The sequence below is a fragment of the Balaenoptera acutorostrata genome, chromosome 1, assembly GCF_949987535.1.
Source record: "Balaenoptera acutorostrata chromosome 1, mBalAcu1.1, whole genome shotgun sequence".
NCBI classification, from domain to species: domain Eukaryota; kingdom Metazoa; phylum Chordata; class Mammalia; order Artiodactyla; family Balaenopteridae; genus Balaenoptera; species Balaenoptera acutorostrata.
Window position 1 is genome coordinate 172,720,080 of NC_080064.1, and position 26,072 is coordinate 172,746,151.

Genomic DNA, 26,072 nt, shown 5'->3' on the forward strand with positions numbered 1-26,072 from the left:
GTATATATGTACCACATCTTCTTTATCCATTCGTCTGTTGATGGGCATTTAGGTTGCTTCCATGACCTGGCTATTGTAAATAGTGCTGCAATGAACATTCGGGTGCATGTGTCTTTTTGAATTACGGTTTTCTCTGGGTATATGCCCAGTAGTGGGATTGCTGGGTCATATGGTAATTCTATTTTTAGTTTTTTAAGGAACCTCCATATTGTTCTCCATAGTGGCTGTATCAATTTACATTCCCACCAACAGTGCAAGAGGGTTCCCTTTTCTCCACACCCTCTCCAGCATTTGTTGTTTGTAGATTTTCTGATGATGCCCATTCTAACAGGGGTGAGGTGATACCTCATTGTAGTTTTGATTTGCATTTCTCTAATAATTAGTGATGTTGAGCATCTTTTCATGTGCTTCGTGGCCGTCTGTATGTCTTCTTTGGAGAAATGTCTATTTAGGTCTTCTGCGCATTTTTGGATTGGGGTGCTTGTTTCTTTGATATTGAGCTGAATGAGCTGTTTATATATTTTGGAGATTAATCCTTTGTCCGTTGATTCATTTGCAAATATTTTCTCCCATTCTGAGGGTTGTCTTTTCGTCTTGTTTATGGTTTCCTTTGCTGTGCAAAAGCTTTGAAGTTTCATTAGGTCCCACTTGTTTATTTTTGTTTTTATTTCCATTACTCTAGGAGGTGGATCAAAAAAGATCTTGCTGTGATTTATGTCAAAGAGTGTTCTTCCTATGTTTTCCTCTAAGAGTTTTATAGTGTCCAGTCTTATATTTAGGTCTCTAATCCATTTTGAGTTTATTTTTGTGTATGGTGTTAGGGAGTATTCTAATTTCATTCTTTTACATGTAGCTGTCCAGTTTTCCCAGCACCACTTATTGAAGAGACTGTCTTTTCTCCATTGTATATCTTTGCCTCCTTTGTCATAGATTAGTTGACCATAGGTGTGTGGGTTAATCTCTGGGCTTTCTATCTTGTTCCATTGATCTATGTTTCTGTTTTTGTGCCAGTACCATATTGTCTTGATTACTGTAGCTTTGTAGTATAGTCTGAAGTCAGGGAGTCTGATTCCTCCAGCTCCATTTTTTGCCTCAAGACTGCTTTGGCTATTCGGGGTCTTTTGTGTCTCCATACAAATTTTAAGATGATTTGTTCTAGCTCCGTAAAAAATGCCATTGGTAATTTGATAGGGATTGCATTGAATCTGTAGATTGCTTTGGGTAGTATACTCATTTTCACAATGTTGATTCTTCCAATCCAAGAACATGGTATATCTCTCCATCTGTTGGTATCATCTTTAATTTCTTTCATCAGTGTCTTATAGTTTTCTGCATACAGGTCTTTTGTCTCCCTAGGTAGGTTTATTCCTAGGTATTTTATTCTTTTTGTTGCAGTGGTAAATGGGAGTGTTTCCATAATTTCTCTTTCAGATTTTTCATCATTAGTGTATAGGAATGCAAGAGATTTCTGTGCATTAATTTTGTAACCTGCAACTTTACCATATTCATTAATTAGCTCTAGCAGTTTTCTGGTGGCAGTTTTAGGATTCTCTATGTATAGTATCATGTCATCCGCAAACAGTGACAGTTTTACTTCTTCTTTTCCAATTTGTATTCCTTTTATTTCTTTTTCTTCTCTGATTGCCGTGGCTAGGACTTCCAGAACTATGTTGAATAATAGTGGCAGGAGTTGACATCCTTGTCTTGTTCCTGATCTTAGAGGAAATGCTTTCAGTTTTTCACCATTGAGAATGATGTTTGCTGTGGGTTTGTCATATATGGCCTTTATTATGTTGAGGTAGGTTCCCTCTATGCCCACTTTCTGGAGCGTTTTTATCATAAATGGGTGTTGAATTTTGTCAAAAGCTTTTTCTGCATCTATTGAGATGATCATATGGTTTTTATTCTTCAATTTGTTAATATGGTGTATCACATTGATTGATTTGCGTATATTGAAGAATCCTTGCATCCCTGGGATAAATCCCACTTGATCGTGGTGTATGATCCTTTTAATGTGTTGTTGGATTCTGTTTGCTAGTATTTTGTTGAGGATTTTTGCATCTATATTCATCAGTGATATTGGTCTGTAATTTTCTTTTTTTGTAGTGTCTTTGTCTGGTTTTGGTATCAGGGTGACGGTGGCCTCATAGAATGAGTTTGGGAGTGTTCCTTCCTCTGCAATTTTTTGGAAGAGTTTGAGAAGGATGGGTGTTAGCTCTTCTCTAAATGTTTGATAGAATTCACCTGTGAAGCCATCTGGTCCTGGACTTTTGTTTGTTGGAAGATTTTTAATCACAGTTTCAATTTCATTACTTGTGATTGGTGTGTTCATAGTTTCTGTTTCTTCCTGATTCAGTCTTGGAAGGTTATACCTTTCTAAGAATTTGTCCATTTCTTCCAGGTTGTCCATTTTATTGGCATAAAGTTGCTTGTAGTAGTCTCTTAGGATGTTTTGTATTTCTGCGGTGTCTGTTGTAACTTCTCCTTTTTCATTTCTGATTTTATTGATTTGAGTCCTCTCCCTCTTTTTCTTGATGAGTCTGGCTAATGGCTTATCAATTTTGTTTATCTTCTCAAAGAACCAACTTTTAGTTTTATTGATCTTTGCTATTGTTTTCTTTGTTTCTATTTCATTTATTTCTGCTCTGATCTTTATGATTTCTTTCCTTCTGCTAACTTTGGGTTTTGTTTGTTCTTCTTTCTCTAGTTTCTTTAGGTGTAAGGTTAGATTGTTTACTTGAGATTTTTCTTGTTTCTTTAGGTAGGCTTGTATAGCTATAAACTTCCCTCTTAGAACCGCTTTTGCTGCATCCCATAGGTTTTGGGTTGTCGTGTTTTCATTGTCATTTGTCTCTAGGTATTTTTTTATTTCCTGTTTGATTTCTTCAGTGATCTCTTGGTTATTTAGTAACGTATTGTTTAGCCTCCATGTGTTTGTCTTTTTTACGTTTTTTTCCCTGTAATTCATTTCTAATCTCGTAGCGTTGTGGTCAGAAAAGATGCTTGATATGATTTCAATTTTCTTAAATTTACTGAGGCTTGATTTGTGACCCAAGATGTGATCTATCCTGGAGAATGTTCCGTGCGCACTTGAGAAGAACGTGTAATCTGCCGTTTTTGGATGGAATGTCCTATATATATCAATTAAATCTATCTGGTCTATTGTGTCATTTAAAGCTTCTGTTTCCTTATTTATTTTCATTTTGGATGATCTGTCCATTGGTGTAAGTGAGGTGTTAAAGTCCCCCACTATTATTGTGTTACTGTTGATTTCCTCTTTTATAGCTGTTAGCAGTTGCCTTATGTATTGAGGTGCTCCTATGTTGGGTGCATATATATTTATAATTGTTATATCTTCTTCTTGGATTGATCCCTGGATCATTATGTAGTGTCCTTCCTTGTCTCTTGTAACATTCTTTATTTTAAAGTCTATTTTGGGCTTCCCTGGTGGTGCAGTGGTTGAGAATCCGCCTGCCAATGCAGGGGACATGGGTTCGAGCCCTGGTCTGGGAAGATCCCACATGCCGCAGAGCAGCTGGGCCCGTGAGCCACAATTACTGAGCTTGCGCATGTGGAGCCTGTGCTCCGCAACAAGAGAGGCCACGATAGTGAGAGGCCCGCGCACCGCGATGAAGAGTGGCCCCCGCTTGCCACAACTAGAGAAAGCCCTCGCACAGAAAGAAAGACCCAACACAGCCAAAAATAAATAAATTAATTAATTAAAAAAAATTTTTTTTAAAGTCTATTTTATCTGAAATGAGTATAGCTACTCCAGCTTTCTTTTGATTTCCATTTGCATGGAATATCTTTTTCCATCCCCTCACTTTCAGTCTGTATGTTTCCCTAGGTCTGAAGTGGGTCTCTTGTAGACAGCATATATATGGGTCTTGTTTTTGTATCCATTCAGCCAGTCTATGTCTTTTGGTTGGGGCATTTAATCCATTCATGTTTAAGGTAATTATCGATATGTATGTTCCTATGACCATTTTCTTAATTGTTTTGGGTTTGTTTTTGTAGGTCCTTTTCTTCTCTTGTGTTTCCCACTTAGAGAAGTTCCTTTAGCATTTGTTGTAGAGCTGGTTTGGTGGTGCTGAATTCTCGTAGCTTTTGCTTGTCTGTAAAGCTTTTGATTTCTCCATCAAATCTAAATGAGATCCTTGCTGGGTAGAGTAATCTTGGTTGTAGGTTCTTCCCTTTCATCACTTTAAGTATATCATGCCACTCCCTTCTGGCTTGCAGAGTTTCTGCTGAGAAATCAGCTGTTAACCTTATGGGAGTTCCCTTGTATGTTATTTGTCGTTTTTCCCTTGCTGCTTTCAGTAATTTTTCTTTGTCTTTAATTTTTGCCACTTTGATTACTATGTGTCTCGGCGTGTTTCTCCTTGGGTTTATTCTGTATGGGACTCTCTGCGCTTCCTGGACTTGGGTGGCTATTTCCTTTCCCATGTTAGGGAAGTTTTCGACTATAATCTCTTCAAATATTTTCTCTGGTCCTTTCTCTCTCTCTTCTCCTTCTGGGACCCCTATAATGCGAATGTTGTTGCGTTTAATGTTGTCCCAGAGGTCTCTTAGGCTGTCTTCATTTCTTTTCATTCTTTTTTCTTTAGTCTGTTCCACAGCAGTGAATTCCACCATTCTGTCTTCCAGGTCACTTATCCGTTCTTCTGCCTCAGTTATGCTGCTATTGATTCCTTCTAGTGTAGTTTTCATTTCAGTTATTGTATTGGTCATCTCTGTTTGTTTGTTCTCTAATTCTTCTAGGTCTTTGTTAATCATTTCTTGCATCTTCTCAATCTTTGCCTCCATTCTTATTCCGATGTCCTGGATCATCTTCACTATCATTATTCTGAATTCTTTTTCTGGAAGGTTGCCTATCTCCACTTCATTTAGTTGTTTTTCTGGGGTTTTTTTCTTGTTCCTTCATCTGGTACATAGCCCTCTGCCTTTTCATCTTCTCTGTCTTTCTGTAACTGTGGTTTTTGGTCCACAGGCTGCAGGATTGTAGTTTTTCTTCCAAATATCGTATATTAATGCATGTATGTGGAACCTAGAGAAATGGTACAGATGAACCGGTTTGCAGGGCGGAAGTTGAGGCACAGATGTAGAGAACAAACGTATGGACACCAAGGGGGGAAAACCGCGGTGGGGTGGGGATGGTGGTATGCTGAATTGGGCAATTGGGATTGACATGTATACACTGATGTGTATAAAATTGATGACTAATAAGAACCTGCAGTATAAACAAACAAACAAAACAACTAATACCAAACTTTCTTTGGGTTAATTTGTACAGAAATTGTTAATATAAATGTTTCAGACATTACATGAAATTTCTAAAAATCTTATATGTTCTGGTATGATGTATAAGTCATAATTCTAGTTATTACTTTAAAATGTATATCTCAGAAATAACTAAATTTCCTTGTCAAATGCATTATTATGAACTTTCATCAAATCTTTAACCGTGGTCATTTTTAAGTCTTTTGTCATTTACAGGCAGTTCTGGGTGTACTCTGATGTTTTTGCAAAAATGTTCCTGTAAAAGGGTTTCATCTTCAAGGAATTCATGGAAAAGACTCTGACAAGTACAGGTTTCTGGTAACTGACTATACTGCTGAACTGAATGAATAAGCATTTTCAGAACTCTAATGGAAAACTGATGAATTCATAAAAGTGCTAACAAAAGATCAAGATAAAAAAAATTAATTACATGGGACTGAGTGAACTGATGAGGATGATTATAATTTTTGTGACTTTCTGTTTGAATTTAAAAAAAAATCCCACAAGGACACAGAGGCAAAAAATATACAAATCAATTTTCACTGCAAAGTAAAGCAGCTGTTACAGTGGAGGATTACTGGACTGAATGTCCATATTATGACATAGTATGAGTGTGTTTCGTGTTTGGTAATTGCAATCATTGTTGCTTTTGTTGTGGTCACCCATTTACAATGCTTGGTGTCAGTTTATTTATCTCTTGTAAAAATAAAATACAGTGTGTGTGTGTGAAAAAAAAAAGAAAGCAAAATGTGTACTAATTCACTTAGAGAGGAAGAACAAACTATATATAATGATTGGACTTGTTCAACAATAAAGAATGATATCTTGATATTTTATTTTCTTCACTTGATACCAGATAAACAATGTCTTTGCCAGCTCAAGATGGTATAATATTGATATTGAGGATCATATACTATTAAAAAATAACCTTTTCATAAAGAAAAAAAAAACTACAAACAATAAATGCTGGAGAAGGTGTGGAGAAAAGGGAACCCTCTTGCACTGTTGGTGGGAATGTAAATTGATACAGCCACTATGGAGAACAGTATGGAGGTTCCTTAAAAAACTAAAAATAGAATTACCATATGACCCAGCAATCCCACTACTGGGTATATACCCAGAGAAAACCATAATTCAAAAAGACACATGCACCCCAATGTTCATTGCAGCACTATTTACAATGGCCAAGTCATGGAAGCAACCTAAATGCCCATTGACAAACGAATGGATAAAGAAGATGTGGTACATATGTACAATGGATTATTACTCAGCCATAAAAAGGAACGAAATTGGATCATTTGTAGAGACATGGATGGACCTAGAGACTGTCATACAGAGTGAAGTAAGTCAGAAAGAGAAAAACAAATATTGTATATTAACGCATATATGTGGAATTTAGAAAAATGGTACAGATGAACCGGTTTGCAGGGCAGAAATAGAGACACAGATGTAGAGAACAAACATATGGACACCAAGGGGGGAAAGTGTGGGCGGGGGGTGGGGAGGGATGAATTGGGAGATTGGGATTGACATGTATACACTAATATGTATAAAATAGATAACTAATAAGAACCTGCTGTATAAAAAAAATAAAATAAAATTCAAAGAAATAAAAAATGAAAATGATTGCTAACAAAAGTAAAAGAAGCCAATGGAATCAATTTTAAAAAGAAAGTGTAAAAAATTAATAAACAGAAACCTCAATTAAATAGAGTTGGGAGACCAGAAGGAGAAGTTCTCACACCCTGCTAGGATAGCAGAGCTTAACAGGAAAAAGACAGATTCCTCTTCTTTCCTGGCAAGGACTCAGCCAATGAAAGGCCATGACACTTTGTTTACCATAGCCCTCCCAACTTCCTTTTCCCCCCTGTAAAAGTGTTCTCCCTCCCTTGCCATGCATGTGTCTTGCCCATAATTGCAGATCCAGAATTGCAATTCTATGCTGATTCCAAATAAACCCATCTTTGCTGGAAAAGTATCTGGTAGTCTGTTTGTTTCAGGTCAACAAAAGGAAACATCAACATAGCCACATGTAGCCTGGTTTAACAGTAAAGTAAGAATTGAATGATGTTCATTAAATTTGGCAGTTAAGATAATCACTGCTGACTTTGAGAAAATTTGCAGAAGAATCGTGGGCTGGAGGCCGGGGTCAGTAGGCTGATAAGTGAATAGGAGGTGATGAGGTAGAGGCAGAGGTTCTAGATTCTACTATCAAGAAGTTTTGTTCAAAGAGGAAAGAGATTGTACACCAGCCACAGAGCAATGCAGAGTCAAAGGAGAAGTCTCTGAATGGGATAGATTTATGTTTTTTTCTCAAATGAAAAAGCCAGAGAGGGAGAAGTTGAAGATATTTTCGGGAAGGAATGTCTAATCAAATGCAGTTTCAGGGGGTCAAGGGAACAGCTTGGGGAGAAGGGGGGGATGCCTTATCCTCTGAATTAGACGGAAGGGGATAAAGATGTGTGTGGCTATCAGGGTAGAACGTTGAGGAGGACCATGACCAAGACCCCCAATTTTGTGAATGAAGGAAAAAACAAATTTCTCTAGAGTGGGGCAACATTTAGAATAATTACAAAAGGTACAAGAGGTAGAACTGACCCAACACAAGGATAGGGATTGGCAGATGGTATTGAGAGCCCTGAATGCATTTGTGTTTTCTCCAGTCTGCACAAGCTTGAGATGGCTTTTTCCAGTTGTCCTCTGCTTTATAGCTATAGAAATACACCAAAGGTATTATAGCACTGATCTAGGATTTAGATTTTGCAAAGAGCTAAAGGAAGGGAGAGGGGCAACTGTCCTTCAGGTGATCGGAACTGCTATTAGGCTTGTCAGGGAAAGGAGATCAGGAGGAGCTAATGGACCAGGAAAAAGTAGAGGGACCTTGGATCTGGGGCCCACACAGGTGAAAGAGCAGGTACAAATAAGAGAGTAGAGGAACCTGAAGGACAGGAAGCTGGGGTCAGATATAAAGAGGAGACCTTTGGAGGTGCAATTATTATGAAACTTATATATTTTGAATAGTATATCATTAGTCCAAATAATGAATTGGTCCAGAATTAGGGGAAGATTTGTATGAATAAATGAAAGGTCTACAAATTACAGGGCTACACAGAGATAGAGCAATTTGAGACTTGTCTTTAACGTGGGAAAGTTTATTGTTTTTGTTTTTGTTTTTTAACATGAGAACTAAGTTACAGTTCTGAAAGAAACATTGTGTTTTACGGGGTGGGGGGCAGTGGCTGGCCCCACATCCTAAATCAAGTGGACAGCACAATCTGGTGGAAAATACACAGCAGAACTTTAAGAGAAGCTGTGGCCTTAGGGAAGAGTCCAGATTTAGTCAAAGTAAAAGGTTAAGAATTCAGGGAAAAGGCTAAGCCTATAGGGGAATCTGCCTGATGGAAGATTCTAGGGCCCCAGAGTAGTGGGGGTCTTGGTAAGGAGAGACGAAGACAGTTTGGAAATAAGAGTGTGGGAAAGCTAGGATAATGAGAGCAAAATCTCATTGGGGGTGACACTTACCAAAGAAGAGAGGTTTGAGAAGCATTTGGGGGCAAAGGGGTGCTCAAGGATCCTAACTGGAATTCTGTTGGAAAGTTGATTCTCCTTGCACATATGAACTGAGACCCAGGTAGAGTTGGAGGTGTAGTGAGGGTGACATGTGGTGGTGGTCAGTCTGTCTGTGCCCTCTGCCCACACAGCCTGAGAACCTGGTGGTAGGAGACCTCATTTTAGGCTGGACAGGACCAGTAAAACACCATTTCTCAATGTTCTAACTCAGGAGGCTGGCATTTTTTCAACATATCCTACCAGGTTATTTATATTACAGAAAAAAGTAATGATCAAGTTAATATCAATGTTCTCTATAGTCTAGAAAATTTATTTCCCCAAACTAACTAATTTTCTTTATTTTATCTGTATGGATATTATTTCTACAGGACTTACTGGCCAGACTTGGATGGGAAAATTAGAGAAGCGTTAGTTTTGCGAAGCATTAAAGTTCGACTCCTTATCAGCTTCTGGAAGGAAACTGACCCCCTCACATTTAACTTTATTTCATCTCTTAAAGCTATTTGCACTGAAATAGCCAACTGCAGTTTGAAAGTTGTAAGTATTATATTGACTGAGTTATTGAATTAAAAGTTTATTTCCTTCATACATCTGTGAAAACTGTAAGTGCACACATACGCATGAACTTCCAGTTAGAACCAGGACAACAATCTTTGATAGTGAAAAATACCTCAAAAGGTAGGTTAACTAATTTTTCAAGACAACCGTATCCCCAAAAAAAGGAGACTAGAATCCAAGTTTCCTGGTGCCAGTCTAACCCTCTTTATATACACTTTCAGTTGCATCCTCTCCATTTTGTTCAAACTTCCTCCTTCACCTACTTTTCTTATTTGTGAGACTGTGTCCAACAGAGCATTGGAACATGCACCAGCACAGACTCCCCCAGCCCTAAAGCACCCCCAGCCTGGGTTTCTGTACTTGTTCCAGGTCCCTTGGGCTGCACCCTAATCCGTATCTGCATACGTTGAGGGAGGCAAGGTTGAGGATTCGTACTACCCTAAACGTGCCAACTCTCTAGCTCACCTTTGAATCTCCTCTGGTCCTCACATGGAGCGTCCTCTTCCTCCCCTCAGAGCCCTTGTACATGCGCTTTCCTCTCCTACAATAGTCTCCTCCATGCATTACCTGACTAATGCCCACTAATCCTTTAGGTCTCAGCTTCCCCCAACCTCCGCTGCAGTCATTCAACAAATGTACACTGAGACCTGACTCTGCTCCGTGCCAGGCCCTCTTCTAGGTGATAAAGTTGTGCTCCATGAAGCATTCAGGGACCCAGGATGACAGGGGCTCCACTGTCAACTTTGACACATGGCTTCCAAGATGGCCTTGAGCCTCAATATCCCAAGACCAATCAGAAGAAGAGAGAGTGCAGGAGTGCACAAGAGGCATTTATGAGTTAGGCCTAGAGGTGATGAATGTCCCTGTAGCCTTCATTCTCTGGAGGACAGTCCCTCCGTGCTCAGCAAGGCCCCAGATGTCAAAGCATCAGAATATAGAAAATAAAAAGATGTGTTTAATACAAGCAGAGGCAGAGAGGAGAATACCTGGGGCCTATGGCACATGATGCATTTGCTCCTATCTCTTCTCTCAACTTCCCCTCAGAACAATTCATTGGTCTCCACCCACCCACTGTTTCCTGACCCCACAGCACACCTGCTACTAAGGCACTGTCAGTTGAAATCTGTGTCATGAAATATTAAGGGCTCTCATTTAAGACTTACAAGAAATTACAAGGAAAGTAGAATCCATCATTCTAACCTCTACAGTATTTATGCAGCTTCATTTTTTCAAACACTCATGGTCGCATTACTCGAATAAACCAAACATTAATAGTTCACTGTTGGACATTTAATAAAACAGAGACTCCAATCTTCATTTAAGCCAGGCCATGCATTTCTAAGCATCAAGATAAGCCTTGAGGAGAAGGAAGTCTATGGCCCCGACATCTAGACCACAGATGGATGAAAAGATTTTCCAAGAAGAGTGGGAGTTGGAATCTTGCATATAACATGTCTTCAGGAGCCTGGGAGCACTGATAAAGCAGATAGCCTGGTAATCTCTGTCCTTAGAGCAGTAAACACCTTCCCCCTGGCTTTGTGGGTTTGTATCCATGAGGAGGCTCATGGAAAGAGACTGCACTCACCAAGTTTTCCTAGTTAACTGAGGTTTTTTAAAAATAAATTAACAAGTCACTTTTGAAATATCTTTGCTGTCACTTGCAGCACGTTAGGCGTCTAATAGTATGTCAGTGAATACAATATGATTTCTGCTGTTGTCTTAGTCTCCCAGAAAAAGCTCTTTTCCCTCTTTAGGGTCATCTTCAACTTTCTAGAAGAAATGGGTTCTCAGTAAAGCCTCAAGCTGTGATGCCATCACTGACTTAAATTAGGATGTATAATTTATTCTTTTTCAAATTTGTCTCGATTCTGCAATAATATCTTCCTCAAAAGGAAATAGCAAGTGTGTAGACAGGTATGGTGACAGAATGTCCAAGCGAGATGACTGCTGGCTGTTATCAGTATTCATGTGACCTCACAAGTATAAAACCACGACTTAAGAGCATTCACAGGTTATTAAGTCCACTTGAAGAGTCCACAAAGGCTATATGTGAACCCATCAAACTTGACACAGATTTTGCAGAAGATAGGAACTGAGGAAATAAGGTGATCCAGTCTGCATTGCCTATAATCATGGTAATATGGCAATAGGAGAACATTCCTCTGGGATGTACAATAGACAGTTCTTAAGTGGTAGATTTTGACCTGTGTATCATTGATCTCAAGGGTTTTACAAAAAAAAAAAAATCAGAATACAATTTTCAGGGCTGGAAGAGACCTTAGTGATCACTTGGTTTATCACTTCTTTCTCAACCTGGAGGGGAGGGAAAAACCAACTCTCATTATTTCCCCAAACCAAATTTGAACACTTACAGTTTTAAAACTGTAAATGATATCTCCATTTCTAGGTATCATCCTATTTTTCTCACTGCCTCTTCTTTCCTTCAATCACACATGATTCTACAGATGTAAGACATTCTGGAAATATTCCATGCAGTTTTGAAAATGTTCCACGTTTTTCAATGTGGAGGAGACCTGAGGTCTTCACCTTTGATGGTGTCTTCCTGTGAACTCAGTCACAGTTTAAGCCTCATTTGAGCACTTGCCAATTTCAGCAGAATCCTGAAGCCACTCCTGATGTCACCTACCTCTCTTAGCTCACCCATCCCCATTCCAGGTGAACTGGAATGCTGCTTTTTGGATCACATTGAAGTTGAAATTCAGGATTTATGGTTTGAAGTTGTGATTTTTTTGAGTTGCTTATTAAAAGAGCTTGTAGACCTAGGTGTTTAGATGGAAACTATTTGTTCTTTTGGCAAAATCTTTTTTTGACCTTTGCAAATCCCCAATTAATTCAGCTAGTCATTGACATGGGCCTGCTGCTTCTTATAATATATGCCACATATGAGAATTCAGTTCATTGGCATGCTTGACAGAAAGCAACCTGAGGCATACTTAAAATGCCAGTGCACTCTGATGAATAAGACAATAAGAATTAGACAACTTCTGGCCCTTTCCCTGTTAAAAGAATGAATTTTATGTTCATTTTATAGTTTAAAAGTGTTAATTATAGACCTAGGTGAGCATGGTAATTTTCTCTCTTGTTGCCTATATGGATTTGAGAACAAAAATAGCTTCATCTATATGAAGTAACAAGATTGTGGTTTTAATAACTCAATATGAGGTCTATTGTTGATACTTGAATAAGAAACCCTTCTGTGTTTGAACGAAACCAAACATGTCCTCTATATTCACCTGCTCTGTTTATTTATTTATTTATTTATTGTCTTACAGAAATTTTTTGATCTGGAAAGAGAGAATGCTTGTGTTACAAAAGAACAAAAGAATCACACCTTCCCTAGATTAAATCGCAACAAGTACATGGTGACGGATGGCGCAGCTTATATAGGTAGGTGTCAGGGCTGTAAGGCTCCTTAGGGGATCATGCAGGTTAGTGGTGATCTATCTGTACTCTTCTGTACCCCATGGTGAGGAAGCCCCTGCCAGTGAGTGGGGGACCTTGAGGTCAGGAAACAGGAGGGTGAGGGCAAAGAGCTCTTCAACCGAGCATCTCATCTGTGGCTTGGTTCATATGCTAGGAGACCGTATGTGATGTCTTTTCGTAAATGTTTTGCAGAAATTCCATGGTCCATTTGTCTCATTTTATAGGTGAGGAGTTGGATGGCTCATGAAAGGCCAGTCCTGGCACTGAAATGAACCCAGCACTCATTTCCTACCCACTGTACCACAGCCAGCCTGTCATGAGTAATGGGGAGGCAGACATCATTGAAATTCGATGCCCAAACAAACACTACCTGTGCAATAATCCTACCCCTGCCATTTTTAAATATCTAACTTTGGACAATTTACTTAAGCTCTCTAAAAACCTCAGTTCTCTCATCTGTAAAATGGAGTTAATAATAGTTTCTACTTCATAGGGTGAAGTTTAATTGAGATAATATGTACAAAGCACCTTGCACAATTAAAGCTCCTAACACATAGATAATGCTAGATTCATGTTAGCTATTATTATTAAGGCAATAAAGCTCCAGATATAGAAACAATATGTATTGGTATATTTTTTACTAACGGATTAAATCTATTCTACTTTCCCATGGTGTGCATGAGTCCAGAGTAACCCCTTTACTGGTACTGTCACAGGCAGAGTGGAAGTTATTATCTATAAAATGAAAGTGCATAGATCACAAAACAGCAGGATGGTTATTATACCATACAAATGAAGTAGCAATCTCAAAGCAGAAAAGAAAAATGTGTCTGGGATGAAGGAATATGGAATCTGCATTATTTTTTCCAAATTCAGTGAGTAAAAAATATGCCATTTTAACTTTGTAAAGCACCTTATCTTATTTGATTCTCTTAGTAACATTGTCAATAGGGAAGGCAGCTTTAATCACCTTCAATTTAGAAATAAGGAAATTGGGCCATAAGATATGAAATGAATTAAACACTTACTACTTCCTCTCTCAGTGTGGAGATGTTCTGTCTTTTCCCATTTCGAATAGTTGTGTGTCTTATTAGTAGAATAATAGAATAGGGTAAGAATAATAGAATAGGGTATTGAAATTTTAAAAAATGTGTATCATTCCAGTTCTAGAATATGACAATATTATTTTATTCATGTTGTCCCTCTCAGTGACCCAAGAGGTGATCATTTAGTTTTTCTCATGTTCAACAATGCATGGAGAATAGAATGAAATGAGCTTCTTTTTAAACAAGTGGCAAAAGCAAACTCAAAGTTGTTTAGTCAAAAATGGGAACTTTTGCTTCAATATTGGGAAACATAACGATGGATTAAGTTTTGGGCACAGTGGGATTTAAGGACTCAAATCTGAATATTTTACCTGCAGGGTTTACTTAAAGTAAGTTGTTATGTGCACATTCAGCAGTGACATGTGCTTATATCCAAATGTTCTTTATAATGAATTAAGTAAGTGTATTGGAGTCAGACAAACCTTTTTTTGATTTCAAGCACTGAAACTTACAAGCTGGAAGATGGTAAAGTCACACAATCTCTCTGAGCCTCTGAGAAGCCTCTGTTTCCTCATCTTTAAAATGGGGATAACAGCACCTATCCTTTGGTGGTGGTATGAGGATTAAATGAGATAATATATGAGAAGCTCCCAACACTGTCACTGATCTCTCTGCCAGATTCCTACTAAATAATGATTCCTGATTCTCTCCCTTCTTCTTTCCCTGTAATGCATTTTTTTAAATAGACTTTTTTTTGAAAAGCAGTTTTAGGTTCACAGCAAAACTGCAGAAGGCACAGGGATTTCCTATATACCCCCCAACCCCACATGTGCACAGCCTCTCACATTACCAACATCCTTCACCAGAGTGGTACATTTGTCACAATTGATGAACTTACATTGACACATGATTATCACCCAATGTCCATTGTTTACATTAGGGTTCTCTCTTTGTGTTGTACATTCTGTGGATTTGGGCAAATGTATTTGGGTAAAATGTATGTGCTATTGTAGTATCACATAGAGTAGTTTCACTGCCCTAAAAATCCTCTGTGCTCCACCTATTTATCCCTCCCCCTACCCTGGCAACCACGGATTTCTTTTTTAACTAACTCCGCAGTGTTGTCTTTTTCAAAATATATGGTTGGAATTATATAGTGTGTAGACTTTTACGATTGGCTTCTTTCACTTAGTAATATGCATTTAAGGTTCTTCTATGTCTTTTCATGGCTCGATAGCTCATTTCTTTTTAGTGCTTAATAATATTCCATTGTCTGGAATATTATTTATCGATTCACACTTTATCCATTCACCTATTGAAGGGCATCTTGGTTGCTCCAAGTTTTGACAATTATGAATAAAGCTGCTATAAACATCCATGTGCATATTTTTTGTGGACATAAGTTTTCAACTCTGCTGGGTAAATACCATGGAGCATGATTACTGAATCATATGGTAAGAGTAAGTTTAGTTTTGTGAGAGACTGCAAAATTGTCTGCCAAAGTGGACATACCATTTTGCATTCCCACCAACAATGAGTGAGAGTTCCTGTTGCTCCACATCCTCACCAACATTTGGTGTTGTCAGTGTTCTGAATTTTGGCCATTCTAATAGCTGTGTATGACACACATCTCATTGTTTCAGTTTTCATTTCCCTTTGACATATGATGTGGAACATCTTTTCGTATGTGTATTTGCCATCTATCTTCTTAGATGAGGTGTCTATTAAGGCCTTTGGCCCATTTTTTAAACAGATTTTTAATTTTCTTACTGTTCATTTTTAAGAGTTCTTTGTATATTGTGGATAAGAGTCTTTTATCAGATATGTCTTTTGCAAATATTTTCTCCCAGACTGTGGTTTATCTTTGCATTCTCTTTCATTCTCTTTCACAGAGCAGAAATTTTTAATTTTAATGAAGTCCAACTTATCAATTATTTCTTTCATGGATCATGCCTTTGGTGTTGTATCTAAAAAGTTATCACCAAAACCAAGGTCAGCCAGGTTTTCTCCTATATTATCTTCTAGGAGTTTTGTAGTTGTGCATTTTACATTTAGGTATGATCACGTTTTGAGTTACATTTTGTGAAGGGTGTAAGGTCTGTGTCTAGATTCTTTTTCTTTTCTTTTTTTTTTTTTTGCATGTAGATGCCTAGTTCTTCTAGCATTGTTTGTTGAAAAGACTGTCTTTGCTCCATTGTATCGCCTTTGCTCCTTTGTCGTGATCAGTTGACTATATTTATGTGGGTCTATTTCTGGGTTCTTTATTATAATACATTTTTAAATGAGTACATTTTACACATAGCATTTTAACAAAACATTAGTTCCCTAGAGTGAAGTATAGGTCTAATATAAAAATTCTTAAAGAACATAAAGAGGGAAAATTCATTGATAATTTAAATAATTATCAGCATATTCTGGAAATCTCTTAAGAAGTCACTCAGATACCTGCTGAGAATGCTGAATAAAGAAAAATCCACACTAGACCTTGAATGGAAATAGAGTTCCATTAAATGTTCACAAGACTTACAGAAGAATCCCCAGACAGTATCATCTCTCTAATTTTTTTTTTTTTTAAGAGCTCCTGACTTATTTATTTATTTATTTAATTTTTTTGGCTGTGTTGGGTCTTCGTTTCTATGCGAGGGCTTTCTCTAGTTGTGGCAAGCAGGGGCCACTCTTCATCGCGGTGCGCGGGCCTCTCACTGTCACGGCCTCTCTTGTTGCGGGCCACAGGCTCCAGACGCGCAGGCTCAGTAGTTGTGGCTCATGGGCCTAGTTGCTCCGTGGCATGTGAGATCTTCCCAGACCAGGGCTCGAACCCGTGTCCCCTGCATTGGCAGGCAGATTCTCAACCACTGTGCCACCAGGGAAGCCCTCATCTCTCTAATTTTGATTTGAGTATATTTGAGTCAACCTTGGCAAAGTTGTCTGAAAGGTGGTTTGGTTATTTATATATTATATCCAGTGAGTTCATCTACACCCTCACAGGGTGTTCCTGAGGGTAGCGCTACAGCTATCCTGGCATCTGGGGCCTAAATGAGCATTCTAGAAGCTGAAATGGCAGTCTCAAAAAGAGCTGGGTAAAACTGCTTCCCAAACTGAAAAATGACTGAAGCATATACATGATTTTGAGGTTTAGCCCAGCCATCAGGAAATAAAGGTAGGAAAACAATCACGCTGGTGTAGGAATGCCCTGTAGTCCTGTGAAAGATGCCTAGGGCTATGATTCCTGAGAACAGACTAATTAAAACTTTTGAGAATCAATAAAGTTGGAGGATCTTGGCTCCATCCATTGTATCAAAGGAAAAAAGCTGAATTTCACAGAATGAGACTTCATAATCTTGTCACTTCTCTCCCATCATCATTCCCTCTCTCCGTGCTGCCCCCAAAGGATATGTGTTTCCTTCAGAGAGTGAGGTCTGCAAATGAATGGAGCAGAGATCTCAGTGAGGCCTGATGCTCCAGCCCTGGGGCTTATGAAGTCTAGGGTGAAGAGCGCAATTAGCACAAAGCGAGTACACCTTTAAGCGTGGGCTGCGGAGTCAGACCTGGCTTTGAACCTCAACTGTGGGATTTTTTTCACTTCCACCTTGGACAAATTACTTAACCTTTCTGTGCCTTAATTTCCTCATCAATACAGTGAAGTTAATATTGTCACCTCATAGGACTGCAGTGAATATTGAATGAGATAATGTTATATCTCATAAAAAATTACTGCCCTTGGTCTAATGCCTTGCACTTAATCTTAAGATGAGATTTTAGTGTCTTATCAAGAAGTCCTTGAAAAGTGTGCTGTCTTCTGTTTATGGAATGAATAGAAGGTGCCTCCTACCAGCAGTTTCCAGAATAACTCTCAACCTGCAGTAGCTACAAATCCTCTGTTTAGAGGTTCAAGCTGGTGTTCACCTGGCACTGAGCATTTGCACAAAGCTGCAGCCTCTGAGCATGGCCACATGTCTGAGAGCAACAGCAAAAGGAGTCTCTGTGCAGAGACTCTAATACAGTATTACAAACCATTTAGCAAGCAGTTTGCTAATTTATAGCAATAAAATTCAGTCAAAATTATGTCTATCATGAAGTCATTGACAGCATCATTGTAGTGTTTGTGTGGGTTGGGGTAAGATATAAAGAGAGAGAGAGGAGTTCCTTCTCTATGCTGATAATATTTGACTTAGAGGAATAAACGTAAGGAGTAAAATGAGGGACAAGGGAACCACCTTCCAATATTCCAGGCAGTGCCATATGGAAAAGGGAGTTGATATGTGCGGGGGGCTCCAGAGAGTAGAGAAGGGCCGAAGAATGAGAGCTATAAAGGAACAGATATTAGCTTTCTCTATGGATGTCCCTTCTCCCAGCAGCTTCTCCCACAGGTGACTGCAGGGCCTTGGGTCAAGGATGCCCAGGGACCATGATCTCAGCATCTTTCAGCAAATATTCCTGCAGGGTGCCTGAGGAGCCACGGAGGGAATGGAAAGTCAAGCTCTATACTTAAAAGCCTTTGGTTCCCTTATGGAACCAGCTCTGAACCAAAGAGGATGGTGGTAATTTATTAGCTAATTTTGTCAGTCTTGACATGGGTAAATTTTTATTAGTGAGAATGATTCTTCGTTTATAGTATTGAAGATAGTTCATGGAGTCTAGCAGACCTGGGTTGACCGTTGATTAACCATGTGAAGCTGGGCAAATTTATTCACCTCTTTGAACCTCAGAGTCCTCTTCTGTCAAGTGAGCATAAATCCTACCAACCATATGAGATAATGTGTACAAATAGAAAGCATAGTGCTTTGCTCATAGTAGGCACTTACTAACTGATAGTTCCACTGCCCTCTACATTCCTTATGTCCCGACCTCATTCCTGACTCTTCCTCTTCATGCTCTAAGATCCTTATCAGATCTTTTGTGCATAAATATGTTATCTTCCCTGTGAAATTAGTTTCCTAATTGATAAGTTTCTGTGCCTTTCTTATTATTCAGTGAAATGCTCTCTTCCTGACACATCTAGTCAGAGTTAGAAATTGCTTTCTCCTGCCCTCATGGCATAGTATACATACATCTCTTGTACTATCTCGTATGCCTTGTATTATACTTTTTGTGTTTTCCTCCTGGACTCCTGGAAGGCAGAGACTGTGATTTTAAGTTTTATATCATGGCCCCTAATATAGTACCTGGTAGACATTGTACACTCAGTAAATATGCATAAATGAAGACAAAGAAAAGCAAAGAAATAGATGGTGCTATACCCTCCTGAGAGTACCTTTGCTCTCCTACTGGAACTCTCTCCCCATTGGATACCAAAGACAAGAGATTCATCTGGGAGTTTTGGGTAGTCCAGTCCTTTTATCTACTCCCACTTTGAAAATGGACTACATGCAAGTCGCATAGACATGATTATTCCCTTCTGGGGTGGATCCCAGCCTTACTACCTATTATGGGCCCCCCAAAATTAGTATGTTGAAGTCCTAACCCCAGTACCTCAGAATATGACCTTATTTGGAGACAGGGTCTTTACAAAGGAAATCAAGTTAAGGTGAGGTCATTAGGGTGGTTTCTCATCCAATTTGTTTGCTGTCCTTATAAAAATGGGAAATTTGGACATAGAGATGTGTGTAGAGGGGACATGATGTGAAGAGACACAAGGAGGAGATGGCCATCTATAAGCCAAGGAGAGAGGCCTGGCACAGATCCTGCTTTCACAGACCTCAGAAGGAACCAACCTGCCAACATCTTGATCTTAGACTTTTAGCCTCCAGAACTGTGAGACAACACATTTCTGTTGTTTAAGCTCCCAGTCTGTTGTGCTTTGTGATGGCAGACCTAGCAAACTAATATGCCACCTATACCAGCAGTCACTCTGGGGAGGTGCCCTGATTCCTAGGCTGAGAAGCCTGATCCTGGAACTGGGAATGACTTACCACCCAAGCAAGGAGTGTTTTGTGTGTTTAGTTAAAAACTGGTTCTCCTTCTCTGGCTTCAGCTTTTTCTTTGATGTGAAAGCTTCTGAACATTATAATTAGAATCTCTCATTTGTACGTATGGATTAGATGTTGTCTCTTTGAGAAGGTAGTAATTGTTCACAGGATTTTTAAGTGTATTCCTGTATATTTTAAATGTTGCTGTATTTAGTGTGCCTTGTGAATGTCAATAAGAAATAACATTTACCAAAAAAGAACATCAGATTTCCTGTTTTGAGTTTCAAGTTGAGCAAAGCTGAAGAAAATGCCAAAATAATATGCAAATATTAATATGCCATATGTAAGCCTTCTTGGATTTTTTTCTATGAGCTGTCAACACAATTTAGTCTCCCTGTCACTATTCCCGGGTATTTTTTTTTTTAATAGAATCTGCTCTATATTTCTTTAAATGGAGAATATTCCCCGGTGGATCTTAACTCTTTACCATCATTTCCTTTGTCTTTTGCAGGAAATTTTGACTGGGTAGGGAATGATTTTACCCAGAATGCTGGCACAGGCCTTGTTATCAACCAAGCAGATGTGAGAAACAACACAAGCATCATTAAGCAACTTAAGGATGTATTTGAAAGGGACTGGTACTCGCCCTACTCCAGAACCTTGCAGCCCACCAAGCAGGCGAACTGCTCAAGCCTCTTCAAACTCAGACCCTCCTCAAATAAAACTGTCACCTACAACGCAAGTGGAAAGGACCCCTAGAGTGTATAGTCTGAATGAACAAACTTACAGGACACCTTATATTTCACATTTATACAAAAAAGACTTGAGGAGAGAAAAATAATTTAATATGTCTTTTTTAGGGAAAAAGCACACAAAAAATATTCTCTGAGTGACATGTAATATCTTATCTAACAATATCTTAGCCGCGTGTACACTAAATTTAAGAATTTTGTATTTGTTACTTCTGACAGGGAATGTCATTTTGGCTTGGAAGTTAGTTTTTACGTTTGCATACAAATTTTAAGACTTTGATGCCTCTTCCTTTCTAGTTTTAGAAATTTTTCTGCTGACCACTTGGTCAGTTCTTAAGAAGCTTAGCATGTGGTAAGCTCTTTTATACCATTCTGAGAACCGCTGACTTAGAGAGGAGAGTGAGCATTTTGCCCTGGAGAAGAGACTGATCAAACCAAATATTTGTCCTTGAAAACCATTTCCAAGACCTATATAGTCATGTAAGCATGAACAGCTTACATCTCATGCCCATCTTCAACACACTTGAAAAATACCCTTTCTGCCTCCTTCTGCATTTTTTCCAATACCATAGCTTTTATTTTCTATCACTGTCTCTTCTCACAAAATATTATATAGCACCCCTATATTCACCTAAACTTTAGTTCCAAGTGCGATTGTATCTTTTATATGTATGAATTGTTCAGAATGGATGCGAAATGTTAAGAGCAGTCTTTAATTTTCACCTTTCAACTGCATTTTCCCTACCAAATTGATATTTTAAAGCCACAGCCAACAATGTGTATCCTTTCTCTCAAACTCAGAAAACTCATGTAGCCACCTGCTAATATCCAGCAAGCTATTAAGTCTGCATTATAAGAATAAAGTAGTTTTTCACATTTTTGTTTAGTTTATGGTGTTCATAAGTGGATTTTAATTTCTTTAGAATCCTTATGCAGCTAAGAGTATGCCAGCAAGCATTTATAGAGCTATTTAATATACCTTCTGCTATTTAATATACCAAATGCTTTTCAGAGAAATGCAATTTAAATACTGTGCTTAACATATTTTACTAAGAAACAAAAAATATTGGATTATTGTTCTATGATGTCCTTGTGTGTTGTTGTTTTATATCTATACAAGATATAACCCTATGTTAATGGAGACTTGCTACACTAGAGAGAGGCTTGGCCTCTTCAGAACCCAGAGCAGGTGCCCTTCAGGACGTCTAGTCTTAATGTTGCTCCTGACTCTCCCTGGCCTGGGAACAGAGTCCTGTACTTCTTGGCCTCAGGTTTCTACTGGTAATGTAGGGACAGTAATAATCACCTACCTCGAAAGATGTTGTCACAGTAGAAAATATTTATAACTTGTTTTGAAATCAAAAGAACCTATATAAATGCTAAACATTATGAAGCATAATCTTTTTCTTGAAATAATGTTTGTGGTATCCTGATATAATCAATAACAGGTTCACCCAGAGAACCCACAGGGGAAAACAAATCCACAGCTTCCAATTGCAAATATGGGTGAACACAGCAACGCAAAAGCCCTGCTGGAGATCTGAATTGTCATCATTTTGATGGAACATTTTGTTGGGTCACTTTGGCATAAATAAGATCAAAACAAAACCAGACCATTTGCTTGGGGTTCTTCTTTAAGACTGGCATATACATGTGTCTTTAGAGCAAGAAAAAGCAATCTCAAATTTTTTTATATCTAGAGACTTGATTTCTAATATGCCAGAAAGAGTGATGTAGGAACCAACAAGCCCTGTCCAGTGGGTTCACTTGGTGGAAAATGGCTATTGTTGGTCATCTAGTGATTCCATAACTTCCTTTCTTGTTGTTTCCAAGTGTTGCTTTACTGGATATCTAACCAGGCTGTGAAGAGAGTTGGAAGAGAGATGTATTTTTAAGAGTAACATGTTTTTATGAATGACTAAGGGATTCTTAATGAAATTCTGCATCAGTAATGGCCAGCCCATAAGACTCTAAATATTTACCATATGCCCATCCTTGTTTGAGTAGGGGGTTATCCTGTCAGTCATCTCAGTAAAGGTAGTTTTAATGATGATTAACAAGAGAATGCAAAAGAAAGTAAACAGAGTTGACATGGAGACAAACAAACGTAATAATTTCACTCCTGGGCAAGGAAAAGCAACTGGGCTGGATTTGAAAAGGGCATCTAAATATTGGAGAGTCAGTTGCTTCCTTGTTCATTCCCAAGTTGTCTCCAGTATTTGTCATAGCCATGGGACAAGCATAGGCTTGGTATAATGGCACCCCTTCACTGTTGCTACCTTTTGCATATGATAGAAGAGAATTTTGTCCTTTACGAAATGACCATTATTGCCATTTCCCTCTGAGCCCCATCAAAAAGGTAGCTCCAGGAACTGTGTCCAGGATTTTCTGCCATGCACCACCAGCAGCAGAACCCTAACTGGCCAAGCAGGCCACCTCCTCAGGGTGGTCCAGTCAGCAGCAGCCAGGCCACTGTTTCCAGGAAGCAAAGTTAACCTTCAGTGGCAGCCAGGAAAACAGCCCCTGTTCAGAAAGTGTCATAAAAATGGGTTCATGTCTCCTAAGAGAAAATTTACTTCTGCAGAACTTTCTTTTTCATTTGAGTGCTTTGTCTACCCCTCTATAAGTATTCTTCCTCTCTTTTATACTTTGTGCCTGTGCTAAATAGACTACCAACTTCCATCTTCCCCCACCAACAAACAATGCAGGAATTATTTCCCAGGAGGAAAAGAAGGCAAAACAAAAGCACTTTAATTCAAGACTATCTATCTGATAGATATCCATGTCAGAAATTATGAGGAGGAGGGTGACCACTAACATACATTTTTTTCTCCATAAACATTCCAGGAATTATTTCCCAAGGGGGAGAAAAAGGAAAGCAGACACAATTTGAGACCATATTTTAGGTTTCTGTGCTGCTAGCATTAACCTAGTGCCTTATTGGTTCTCAAGCATTGATTTAAAAACAGTGATTCACTATATGAGAATACTTCTGTTTACTGTGGATCCAGTAGACCTTCTGATAGACCTTCCGGTTGAAAACTTGCATATGAGTGTCAATAGGTTCTATGCAGCCTGCTGTCCTCCCAAACCACACAACTTTGATCACTCCCAAATCAAATCATTGACACACACTGTCAAATATCAATACTGTTGACCTCCACTGCACTGCCACTGGCCACTAGTATATCCGATAATAGAATCACAGCTCATCAAACCACTGGAGAGGAAGTGGAACATTCTGGGTTCTATCCATGCTCTGTAAATGCCACACTTTGAGTACCTGAAAATGATAGAAGCAAGGCACACTGAAAATGTCCCTACTGTCTCTAAAGCCCTTTGTAAAGAGATGCTTCATGGACTTCCAAAGTCTGGTGGAACAGAATAAATCTAACATCTTTAAAAAGTCAAAGCAGACTAAGTAAATGAAAGGGCTGTGGGAGAGCTTTGCGTCTGTGTAGCTCTGGGCACCACTTTTCCCATTTGGACTGTGTTTGTGCTGCTGTTTGTCTCATTTCTGATTGGGTTCTTGCTGAGATGGGTCTGATCACATTTTTGTTTGATCTTACCCCTTGAAAACTGTGTTTTCTTACTGCAGTTACTGGTTTGTTAAAAGTGCCTTGCTGAACCTGGGACTGACAGAAGCTCATTTCCCTCCAGCCTATGGCTATCCTCAAGTGACTTTGATTCATTCTGAGTTTTGCTTGTTTTTAGAAACTTTTATTGAGATAAATTACAGGTGGTAAAACTAAAAAGACTATAAGAATTTCTTGATTAGATCAGACCCAGAGCCATCTGTCTCAGGAATTCTATCCCAGAATCTGCCTTTTTTTCTTTTTTCATAAGTATACCACTTATGTGAGTTTCTCTGTCCAAAAATCGTTTCGTTATTTTCAACATTTAAGGAATGTAAAAAGCTACCTTCACTCTCAGTAGAGCAGTTATCTTCTGTAATGAAAGATACTTTGCTATGGGTTATTCAAACTCAGCGCCTTATAAACAACCCCCATATATTGTGGATGAATGTTTGATTCTTTGCTTTACTGTACTTATTCTCAATGAACTGGTGCAGTTTATTATAAGCCTTTTGAAGGAAAAATTATCATAATGTCCATTTGGCCTAAGGTAGATTGGATAAATTAATCCATATTCAGCATTTTTCCATTCACTGTGATTTAACATCTTTCCTTTTCTTTTTACATGTCGGTAACCAAATAGCAGTTTATTATTTTTATGTTATTGATTTAAATTTGTGGAAGCTTTTTAATAGTCCTGAAGTCAACCCTAGTTCATAGCCTACCTTTCATATCTGAGAGAATTCCTATCATTGGCTGAATTATAAAGATACTGTGTTTTACGGTGACTAGATAGGTATACTTCAGAAGTTTCCTGAAATTGTAAAAAAACAAATTTTCTTATTTTTGACCCATTAGCAGTCTTGTACGTAGAGTTCTAAAAAAGTTTACTGATCACTTATGCTTCTTTTGGCAATTTTATGAAAAGAAAGATGAGATTTAATAGGCTATTAAATTTTTCACTTATGCATTTTCTTTTGTTATGTTCAACTACTAAACTACTAATTCTGTTACAAAAGAGACCTTGAATTTTTAATGCTTCTTTATGTAAATAGGATAAAGTTGTGCTGGACATATCTATATTATTAACTTAAAGATCCCTAAATAAATTGGTGTTTTTAAAGGGCTAAATTTAGGGGCATCATTAAAACTCTTAAATCTTTCATATAACCAAATGCTCAATTTTTTCAGAAGTAAATGTTATATGTTTTTCGCATTCTGTAAGATGAGGCATTTATGTTTCTCCTCAGCTTGATCTCAGAAACAAACGATCTCTCATCAGTACCCAGCTGTACTTTATGTACTGAATGATGTGAACACAGCTGACCCGGTGGCTATAGTCCCACCATTTTGTATATTTGCCCAAGAAGGCATCATTGTAACAGTATTTCTTTTTCTATTTTTAAAAAAGGAGTTTGTTTCCAATAGGCACTGGTTTTGAACAAATAAATGATCTTTTTTAAAATGAAGAAATAATTGTAGTGACCAGGCTCTACACTTGGGCCCAGTGACAGAAAAGGCCTTTGTGGATGGAGTTCAGCTACCTCCTGTACTTACCTACCACACTATTCTTTCCAGGCACAAATCATAATCAGATACACCTGGTGTCTGCTCAGCAAACCCATATTGAATCTTGGGTTTAGAGGATACCTTGGAAGCCATCCAAACCAACTCCTCCTATATGCAGACAATAAGGTCACCTTTTATATAGAAATTTTTAAATAATAAAATAGCTAACTAAAATCACCTATTTTTTTACTATCACTATGCATCAGCAATTCTAAACAATGTCAGGACAAAATACTCCTCCTTGAGGAAAAAAATGTATTGGTCTAAGTTCTAACCAACTGACTACATCTAGGGTGTACAGCTCCCACTGCCCTGCTCTTGGTATACTACTGTTATGAGTGACACTCTTTTCTCAATTTCTGGTAATGG

At 38.4% G+C, this 26,072-nt stretch overlaps 1 protein-coding gene across 5 annotated transcripts in view; it reads left to right on the forward strand.

The window, feature by feature from the left end:
- Positions 1-25,411, forward strand: part of PLD5 (phospholipase D family member 5) — a 480,564-nt gene extending 455,153 nt beyond the window's left edge. For all 5 annotated transcript variants that reach the window (XM_057535040.1, XM_057535044.1, XM_057535048.1 and 2 more), the window contains 3 exons: positions 9,219-9,387; positions 12,702-12,816; positions 20,319-25,411. In XM_057535040.1, the coding sequence (XP_057391023.1) occupies positions 9,219-9,387; positions 12,702-12,816; positions 20,319-20,566 (532 nt within the window). In that variant the 3' untranslated portion in view covers positions 20,567-25,411. The remainder of the gene's footprint in view (positions 1-9,218; positions 9,388-12,701; positions 12,817-20,318) is intronic.
- The last annotated feature ends 661 nt before the right edge of the window (positions 25,412-26,072 follow it).